General features: G+C 36.6%; 1 protein-coding gene across 1 annotated transcript; it reads left to right on the plus strand.

The window, feature by feature from the left end:
- The first annotated feature begins 1,488 nt into the window (after positions 1 to 1,488).
- Positions 1,489 to 4,210, plus strand: LOC106476326 (probable G-protein coupled receptor No9). The gene has a single exon (XM_022380228.1). The coding sequence runs from the start codon at positions 1,566 to 1,568 to the stop codon at positions 3,186 to 3,188; it is 1,623 nt and encodes a 540-aa protein (XP_022235936.1). The 5' UTR covers positions 1,489 to 1,565; the 3' UTR covers positions 3,189 to 4,210.
- Positions 4,211 to 11,321: the final 7,111 nt, after the last annotated feature.

The raw sequence follows: 11,321 nt of genomic DNA on the forward strand, positions 1-11,321 counted from the left end.
AATTTACTGAATGTTTTCCGGGTTTGTTTGTTTTTATTTTCTCACCTCCACGTTATTTTGCGTCGCCATGTTTCTTTTATTATCTAAACTTGTCCATTTTTTTGTGCGTTAAGTCATTCTTTAATTGACTGTCCATTATTTTGTCGTTCGGTTTTCTATAATTTTCTAAACCTGTTCATTATTTTGTGTCGTTAAGTGATTCTGTAACTATCTAAACCTGTTAATATGTAGACGGCTCAACTGTGTGTCTAATTATAAACCACACTAGTTTCTGTTAATATGTAGACGCTCGATTGTGTGTCTAATTATAAACCACACTAGTTTCTCGTTAATATGTAGACGGCTTAACTGTGTGTCTAATTATAAACCACACTAGTTTCTCGTTAATATGTAGACAGCTCGACTGTGTGTCTAATTATAAACCACACTAGTTTCTCGTTAATATGTAGACGGCTCAACTGTGTGTCTAATTATAAACCACACTAGTTTCTCGTTAATATGTAGACGGCTCAACTGTGTGTCTAATTATAAACCACACTAGTTTCTCGTTAATATGTAGACAGCTCAACTGTGTGTCCAATTATAAACCACACTAGTTTCTCGTTAAAATGTAGACAGCTCAACTTTGTGTCTAATTATAAACCACACTAGTTTCTCGTTAATATGTAGACGGCTTGACTGTGTGTCTAATTATAAACCACACTAGTTTCTCGTTAATATGTAGACGGCTCAACTGTATGTCTGATTATAAACCACACTAGTTTCTCGTTAAATATGTAGACAGCTCAACTGTGTGTCTAATTATAAACCACACTAGTTTCTCGTTAATATGTAGACAGCTCAACTGTATGTCTGATTATAAACCACACTAGTTTCTCGTTAAAATGTAGACGGCTCGATAGTTTGTCTAATTATAAACCACACTAGTTTCTCGTTAATATGTAGACAGCTCAACTGTGTGTCCAATTATAAACCACACTAGTTTCTCGTTAAAATGTAGACAGCTCAACTGTGTGTCTAATTATAAACCACACTAGTTTCTCGTTAATATGTAGACGGCTCAACTGTGTGTCTAATTATAAACCACACTAGTTTCTCGTTAATATGTAGACGGCTCGACTGTGTGTCTAATTATAAACTACACTAGTTTCTCGTTAATATGTAGACGGCTCGACTGTGTGTCTAATTATAAACCACAGTAGGATTCTATGATTAATAATGTTAGTTTTGCACTGATAGGATTCTATTATTAATAATATTAGTTTTGCACTGATAGGATTCTATTATTAATAGTTTTAGTTTGCACTGATAGGATTCTGTTATTAATAGTGTTAGTTTGCACTGATAGGATTCTAGGATTCTATGATCAAGTTACACACAAAGATGTTTTGTAACTTGTACTTATATTCCAGTTTGAACCAAAGCGAATTTTAACGGCTTATAATACCGTTATCTGGACTTAGTTATTATATTTTTCTTTCTTTTGTCAGGACCGTCACTGCCAGGATTTTGAAAACGACACACATGATGGTGGATTAGCGAAGCTACGTGCTGGTGATAACAAAATGAATAGACACCACACAGCAAGACTGCTAGAACCGCAGTCTGTCCTTTGTATAGAAGGCCTATCACCGGAACGCCTCTCAGAAGTCCGCGTTGTTGTAAGTTTTGTAATATTAGGAACAATTAACCTAACAGTGATCGGTGGTAATCTGCTTGTCATTCTGTCAGTTTTCGTCTCAGCAAAGCTTCGAACAGTCACGAACTTTTTTATTGTATCGCTAGCAGTGGCTGACCTGCTAGTAGGGATCACAGTTCTCCCCTATTCGATGACGCTAGAGGTCTTGGACGTGTGGATCTTCGGAAACACTTGGTGCCAAATTTGGTTGGCTGTGGATGTCTGGCTGTGTACTTCCTCCATCCTCCACTTGTGTGCTATCAGCGTGGATAGATATTTAGCCATTACCAGACCGGTTCACTACCGAAGCATCATGTCGTCGCGACGAGCAAAGCTACTCATTGCTGCCGTCTGGGTGGTTGCATTTGTCATCTGTTTCCCTCCTCTTGTTGGCTGGAACGACAGCACGAGCGGCACGAGCATTACGTTTCCAGAATTCACAAATGAGTCGTTTTCAGCAAACTACAGTGCCATTACTCAGGGCGTCGCAACCAGTCGATCAACTATCGACCTCGACCAATCCGTCGGGCCGAATGACCTCGACCAGTCCGTCGGGCCGAACAAATCTGGTACAAAGTTGGAAAGTTGGTTAAGTGGGAATGCTGTGGAGAACACGGTATCGCCAGTTAACTCGACTACGCCGTGTATTACACAAAGCTGCTCTTTAATAAACAACAAAGGCTACGTCATCTATTCCGCGTTTGGTTCTTTTTACATTCCAATGTTGGTCATGCTATTTTTCTATTGGAGAATATACGCCGCTGCGTTGAAAACTGGGCGAGCTTTGGAAAGGGGATTTAAAACTACAAAATCAAACAAAGGTAAAAACGCGAAGGGCGAAGAGCAGCGACTGACCCTGCGTATCCACAGAGGTCATGCTACGACGGAAATAGCCAGTCATGAAAACAAAGGTCAAGAAAGAAGGCCGTACAAGAGGTATAACACGTTATCATTTCATGGTAAGCCGACTCGGAAGTTGCAAAGTAGGACAGATTTCGATGGAAAAACAGTTTCAACGTCATTGACGTTCGATGCTGAGCTCAAATCTCGTCATAATAAGCATTACAATCAAGACGATAATCCTTCAACTTCAAGTTATCAAGGAAGAGAAAACATGGGAGTCAGAAGAAGAAAAATGTACTTTTCACGCATGAGCAGAAGAAATATTAGGTGGCACGCGAGACGTTTTAGGTCAGAGGCCAAGGCCACAAAGACAGTTGGAGTTATTGTGGGCGGTTTTATAATCTGCTGGCTTCCGTTTTTTACAGTATACCTGGTAGGAGCTTTCTGTGACCACTGTATCTCTCAACTTGTATTCTCTGTTTTCTTCTGGTTAGGATATTGTAATTCTGCCATCAATCCCTTCATTTACGCTCTCTTCAGCAAAGATTTTAGATATGCTTTTAAAAGACTCTTATGTCGATGTCTGGTAAAAAAAGAAGGGATTTCATCTCTCATCCGCCAAATTCATTTGTCGACGTTTCTGGATGAGAACACAGAGTCTGGGTGAAACCGAATACTTACTTATCCACCAACTTCATCTGTTGACATTTCTGGTAAGAAGAGGGTCTGCGTGAAACCGAATATCACGTATCCTACAAATTTATCTGTTGACGTTTCTGAAAGAGAACAAAAGGTCTGAGTGAAACAGAGTCATCAGTTATCACGTATCCTACAAATTTATCTGTTGACGTTTCTGAAAGAGAACAAAAGGTCTGAGTGAAACAGAGTCATCGATTATCACCCTACTTCATCTGTTGACGTTTCTGAAAGAGAACAAAAAGTCTGAGTGAAACAGAGTCATCAGTTATCACCCTACTTCATCTGTTGAAGTTTCCAGAAGAGAACATAGAGTTTGGATGAAACCGAGTTATCACTTATCTGCCAAATCCATCTTATACCTTACGGAGTGATAATGAAGATCCCATTTTTTGGATTTCTGGAGAGGATTTTTGATAAAACTTTTTCGCCTGTAAACCACTAAGTTCTTATATAAATAATATCGTGTGTTCTCTGTGTGAAATCTGATCATTTCCTGTCAATCGGTATTTTCTGTTACAGTTTCTGTGAAAAGAAATTCGGATTATAGATGAGATCCATTGATTCTTTTCTCAGCAAAGTCCGTCTATCAAGGTTTCATAAACAGAGCACAGACTCTGGCTAAAATGGACAAGGATGGAACTCCCGTTTTCCTGAAATATTTATTACACACCGCTAAAATGAACCTTAAAGACAAACAAACATTGTAAATGAAGTTCAAAGAAATAGGTTAAAATGAAGTTAGGTATGGCTGAATGAATCATAATTAAAAAACAAAACAAAAAACGTTACAAATATAAATGTGTTGAAGTATGTCTAATTCCTGTGCTCAAAGTTCGTGTATATTTGGTATACTCTATAAAGATATAAATAATATTTCCTAATTCGTCCGTTCGTCTCTAACACAGTTTGTGTTAACCGAAATATTTTGTTACAGGAAGCGTGAATGTTTTTTCTCTCAACTAAATATTATATTTTTGTTACCTCGTACAGGGTAATATTATATTTTTTGTTACCTCGTACAGGGTAATATTATATTTTTTGTTACGTCATACAGGGTAATATTATATTTTTTGTTACCTCATACAGGGTAATATTATATTTCGTTTTATATTTATTGTTATTTCAATAAAAATCAATTTGTTTTTATTTTATCTGTTCGTTCCCATTTTTAGGTTTAAGACAATTCCAAAGGAGCGTTTGGTAGCCACCTGCTGGCTAAACAGTAAGTCGGAGGGCTTATAATGTTAAAATCGATGGGCACGGTACAAGTAGTATATTAGGTAACCAGGTACTTAATGACAAACAGAGAAACAAAATGCTTTAAGGTAAGTTCTGATGAAATATACTAACGAAAACTCAAACACATTCAATCTACGTCTTTCGCATACCTGTGTTTTAATTCTCTGTGACTTCAGCCGTAATAAACTATTTCTTTATGTATTTTATTTTTAAATTGTATCTAATGTTTGAAATCATTTTGACAAATCAAATGTTCGGGAACAGAACAAAAACTTAATTCTTTAAACAACATTCACGGTTCGTTGTCAACTTAATTAACAAGTTTCCATGCTTCATTACGGATACTTATTGTTTAACCTGTATTACGGATACTTATAGTTTAGCCTTCATTACGGATACTTATAGTTTAACCTGTATTACGGATACTTATAATTTAACCTGCATTATGGATACTGTTAGTTTAACCTGCATTACGGATACTTATAGTTTAACAACCTGTGTTACGGATACTTATAGTTTAACCTGTATTTCGGATACTTATAGTTTAATCTGTATTACGGATACTTATAGTTTAACCTGTATTACGGATACTGTTAGTTTAACCTGTATTACGGATACTTATAGTTTAACAACCTGTGTTACGGATACTTATAGTTTAACCTGTATTACGGATACTTATAGTTTAACCTGTATTACGGACACTTATAGTTTAACCTGTATTACGGATACTGTTAGTTTAACCTGTATTACGGATACTTATAGTTTAACAACCTGTATTACGGATACTTATAGTTTAACCTGTATTACGGATACTTATAGTTTAACAACCTGTATTACGGATACTTATACTTTAGCAACCTGTATTACGGATACTTATAGTTTAACCTGTATTATGGATACTTATAGTTTAACCTGTATTATGGATACTTATAGTTTAACCTGCATTACGGATACTGTTAGTTTAACCTGCATTATGGATACTGTTAGTTTAACCTGCATTACGGATACTTATAGTTTAACCTGCATTACGGATACTTATAGTTTAACCTGCATTACAGATACTGTAGACATGAATAAAAACTAGTGTGCAGTATATCAATGCAATGTTCAACATAAACACATTTGTTTTGGCTGGCATAACAGTTTTTATATTGCTAGTTAAATTAGAGAACAGGTCAACGAAAATTAATTTTGTTTGTGTATTTTCTCAGTGAAATATGCTTAAACATTGAAATATTTGAATAAAAAACACATAAGTTAGGCCTATAACAAGGTGACTTGAAACTGGTACCACAATGATAAGGCATGGTCTTTAACATGAAGGTTTGAAACCTGTATTGCAATGAGAAGACAAGGTTTGTAGAGGTCATACTTAGATATATAAAAAATTACAATTTCTGTACATACAGTCTCTGTATTCTTTAATGTATAATGTTGTTCAATGGAGCCACTAAGATATTTTAGCCCTAGTTACTTACTTGACTGGGCCACTCAACGAGGGTGTCACATTCACTTTCTCGTGGGGAAAGGTTCCTGTAAAGTGGAGCATATTGTGTAGAAATTCAGTGGTCTTTCAACTAGCAAATCAGGCGGTACCTCAATATTACAACTTCCTTTATTTCGTTGTGAGGAACCAGCAGTCACGAGGGTAGTACCTGTACTATGAGAAGAATGACATCGTTGCCTTTCGTTGTTTAAAACCCATTCAAAGTTAACAGGCATTTCTGTTATTCAATAATTTCTAACTGATTGCTCTGAGAAAAGTCAATTCACTTGAATACCACAAAATAGGTAGGAAGGATAAAATTTGTTGATATTTGGTTTTCCAGGGTTATTTTGCTGTGCTCTTCTGAACTCTTGTGTAAGAAAGATTTGTTGTAAAGGTCTATGACTTCTTCTTCACTGTGACTGTGGGTTCAGAAGAAGAACTACCTGAATCTGATGTACCCAGAATGAACAATTGGGCTCTCTCCCTGGGGTTTAACCTCAGTGTACAGAAGATATAGATGACTGTGAATTTTCACAGTAATGTGCAATCTGGCAACTCTGAAACTAAACAGAGTGGTATCTACAAGACTCACATGTATTCACCAATTAGAATAATTCAATCACAGCCTTAGGACATACCAACCATAACCAGCCACGAGAGACTTCTGAAAGTGCAGCTGGTATATTATGTCTGTCAGATGGAACTGTTTTAACAGCAGGTAGGACAGTTGACACAAGCTGGTTATTCATTGGGCAGTGATATACTGTCAGAGTGACCATGGGTGACAGAGAAGAGTGGGGTCAAATAGAACTCATGGAAGAGCTTCCTCTAATATTTCACTATTCCACAACAAGAGGGCAAGGATCTAACGTTCATTTGAGTGTCCCTGTACATATCCACTGCTGACATTTTTGGATGTCCTATCCTGATTTTGGCTCAGAGTCAGTGGTTCACACCAAACTAAGGACACCTGACAATTAAGGGTGTGGCAGAAGAATGATTTTGGAGCCTCATTACTGTGTATCTACCTAAAAGGTGTAATCATGGCTTTAGAATGATTTTGGAGCCTCATTACTGTGTATCTACCTAAAAGGTGTAATCATGGCTTTGAAATATATTTATAGCCAAACTCTTCTGTTGGTTCAACCCAGTGGATGACTGAGCTGTCCATCAGTCTGAATTCAAGGCTCAAAAGAGGCAGAATTCTCAGAGAACTTACCTGTATATGCGGATGACCTGTGTCAGTTTCATAAGAAGACACCCTGCAATGGTGTCAGTAGAAAGGTTCAAAGTGGTGTTATTGAATATATCACGAGAGAGTAAAAAGCCTGTAAGCAGATGTGCTTTGGACATACCACCCTGCACAAATGAGTGTTTCATGCCAAGCTTTTCTAAGAGTAAATCACCAAGCATCCAACAAATCCTAGAACTATGACATTGATTCCCAGTGAGTGAACAGAACTCTACTTGTCTTTCCATGATTTTTGTGCCATAACTAATTTTCATGATCCTCTATTCAGAATTCACTCCAGAAAGGCATCTTTATTGGGTGTGGGCAGAAGAGTGTACTATAAAGTGAAATGGCCATACATTGTCATGCAGAAAGTATCCAGAGACTATTGTGGCCACTGACTCGAGAGAAAGCATGAGATTGCTTTTACAAAGTGGTTTGGTGGTCAACCAAAATCTCGTGTCTACGTGGTGTCTGTGAAGATACAAATAGAAAGGGGTCGATTGGAAAGGGTCTGATGGTTAAACACTATACTTAGCATTTGGATTCTGAGAATTCAAGCTGGAGTTAAAACTGCTTTCAGCATTTTATGTCATGCCACTTGACCCGCTTAAACACCCGCCAATGTCCATGGAGCTTGCAAAGTTTTAATACCAACTTAACCGACTTGGACAAACACCCGCCAATGTCCATGGAGCTTGCAAAGTTTTAATACCAACTTAACTGACTTGGACAAACACCCGCCAATGTCCATGGAGCTTGCAAAGTTTTAATACCAACTTAACTGACTTGGACAAACACCCGCCAATGTCCATGGAGCTTGCAAAGTTTTAATACCAACTTAACCGACTTGGACAAACACCCGTCATACGTTGTGATAGCATACAGCACAACAAAACAGTAGTTTTCCAAACATGCTCATGTTTGTTTGAGAAATCATGTTTCCTGTGCATGTGATATATGGTCCATTCTTATAGCACATGTTCTGCAGTATATGTAAGATATTTGTGTGTTAATTTGTTTTACTTTCGGTTGTGTTTGTGTGCTTCAAACCCAGTCGAGATTAACAGGTTTCCGAATCACTCCATTATGCATTTTCACTCAAGACCTGTTATCCTGTCGCTCCTGCGCGATTACTACAATGGAAATCAATGTATCTGAGAGTACCACATGTTAAAATGATTTTGGAGCCTCATTACTGTGTATCTACCTAAATGTGGCCATGGTCTATCTAACGACTGTGGTCTTGATAATAACCTTGTAGTGTATTGTCTATATCAAAAGGTTCCCTTGTCAGATCATCATGACCAAAGCACATCATTCCTCCTTGCTGTCTTTGCATAATCCATCTATTGTACAAGGATGGTGTTTTCCAATCATCCTTTCAACAGTCACGAAATCTATAGGCTCCGTGTCTGGCGACTTTACTGGCGTGTCTTTGAATTTAATAACATAGATATACATTTCATTTTCCAGCTGCTTGGGGAATGCGAGTGTGCACGTGACCTGTTTTTCTTTCTAGATGGAGATCCTTCTTGAATATGTTGAATACTGATGCTCGAGACATGTGGTTGGCTTTTGCCACTGACCGTTAGGTGAGTGGATTCTTATCTGTCTAAAACATGGCGGTTGAAACCAATATTGCAACCGATATGTAACAGGTAAGGAAGTCTATAACGAAATTGTAACGGAAGGGTCAAGTCCATACGAGGATTGTTTCCAACTCTAACTGCAACCAAACCAGCAAGATTTATTTTTCTTTGTTTTTGTCTTTTGATTACAAATATATAAGGAAAATTACCTTTTTTGCAGTACACACTTAAATGTTATAGCTGTAGTAGTTGTGTCAAAATGACTGTACATAGTTTAATGTAACGGTCCAGTCTTTCGTAGTAATATTAAGCCTAAATATAATTTAGAGTCAAGCTGACGCGAGTATGTGTAATTGATCTTCGTAACAAGACATTTAATGTTAAAGCTAGAGAAGCTACGTCACACAGGCTAATTAAATGATCTGGTCATTCATAGAAAGATTAGGCCTAAAAATAACTTGGATTGAAGTTGACGCAGGCAGACGTAATTAATCCTTCTAGCGCAACATGGCTTAAGCCTATTAATGTGCTATAAATATATTCCTTTTTATCCGTTTAATATTGAAATACAGCAATTTAGTTATCCTACTAGGAATCAATCACTAGAAAATTTAATAAAATATCAAGTCCAGCTATTTAATTTGTTCAGATTTTAATAAAGTTATTCGGAAACAGTGAAGGGTACAAATAAAGACACTAGCAGTTGTTACTAAGTTTTAAAAAGACACTAGCAGCTGTTGCTAAGGTTTAAAAAGGCACTAGCAGTTGTTGCTAAGGTTTCAAAAAGGCACTAGCAGTTGTTGCTAAGGTTTAAAAAGGCACTAGCAGTTGTTGCTAAGGTTTAAAAAGGCACTAGCAGATGTTGCTAAGGTTTAAAAAAGGCACTAGCAGTTGTTGCTAAGGTTTAAAAAGGCACTAGCAGATGTTGCTAAGGTTTAAAAAAGGCACTAGCAGTCGTTGCTAAGGTTTAAAAAGGCACTAGCAGTTGTTGCTAAGGTTTAAAAAAGGCACTAGCAGTTGTTGCTAAGGTTTAAAAAAGGCACTAGCAGTTGTTGCTAAGGTTTAAAAAGGCACTAGCAGTTGTTGCTAAGGTTTAAAAAGGTACTAGCAGTTGTTGCTAAGGTTTAAAAAAGGCACTAGCAGTTGTTGCTAAGGTTTAAAAAGGCACTAGCAGTTGTTGCTAAGTTTTAACAGCGAAAGCTAATGAAATTTGACTAGAATCAATAAAGATGAAACTAATAATTTTTTTTCTAAAGAGCCAAGTCTTTTGGTAACTATTGTATATAGTTTAGTTGAATGAAACAAATTATATCGATTGCTATTTAAATCTTTACATGAAACCCATTAGTTGGCGTGCTGGGCTGTGGAGCTGCATGTTCAGCGTTCGCGTCCTGTTACCACAAATATTAATAACCGAGTTCATCACTTTCGGAGCGTTGTTACACTGTAAGGGTGATGGACATATCCTACTATTCGGTGAGGAAAGAGCAGTCCAAGAGTTGGCGGTGAGTGTTGTTGACTGGCTGCCTTAATTCTAATCTATCAGTTCCGGATTAGAGACTTTACCACATATATATCTCTCTTGTGTAGTTTTCTGCGAAATAGAGAAACAAAAATTTTTATCGTGTTTATTTTGGACATTAAATATTTTAAATATTTATCATACACAATAAGCTCTATATTTTGATCTACAGATTCCCACGATCTATATTTTAATCTACAGATTCATAGATTCCAACTATCTATATTTCAATCTATAGATTCCTAGATTCATACGCTCTATATTTTAATCTGCAGGATCGTAGATTTCTACGGTCTATAATATATAAATTCCCACGATCTATATTTTAATCTATAGATTCATATAATCTGTATTTTAATATACATGTTCATAGACTCCTACGATCTATATTTCTATCTACATGTTCATAGACTCCTACGATCTATATTTCTATCTACAGATTCATAGACTCCTACGATCTATATTTCTGTCTACAGATTCATAGACTCCTACGATCAATGTTTTAATTTACAAATTCCTACATTCCTACGATCTATATTTCTATCTACATGTTCATAGACTCCTACGATCTATATTTCTATCTACATGTTCATAGACTCCTACGATCTATATTTCTATCTACAGATTCATAGACTCCTACGATCTATATTTCTGTCTACATGTTCATAGACTCCTACGATCTATGTTTTAATCTACAGATTACTATGATCTATACTTTAATCTACAGGTACATAAACTCTATATTTTTATTTATAGATATTGGTACATTTTATTTTAATCTACAGATACATAAACTAATTACACAGGCCTGCGATGGTTTTATTGTCTTGAAATATTTACATGGCCTACAGTAATTCCTGTACGCTGAATCTGAAAATGATATCCATTGTTCTCCATCACGCACAGATTTTTCACAAAACGTCATAACGTAATTCATAAAGGAAAGACCACAACACGTAGTTTTGAGACTAAAAGACGTAGATTTCACACACAAAAAATTTGGATGAACGAGGATGCATATTCGTTTG

The sequence above is a fragment of the Limulus polyphemus genome, unplaced genomic scaffold (assembly GCF_000517525.1).
Source record: "Limulus polyphemus unplaced genomic scaffold, Limulus_polyphemus-2.1.2 Scaffold10301, whole genome shotgun sequence".
Lineage (NCBI taxonomy): Eukaryota > Metazoa > Arthropoda > Merostomata > Xiphosura > Limulidae > Limulus > Limulus polyphemus.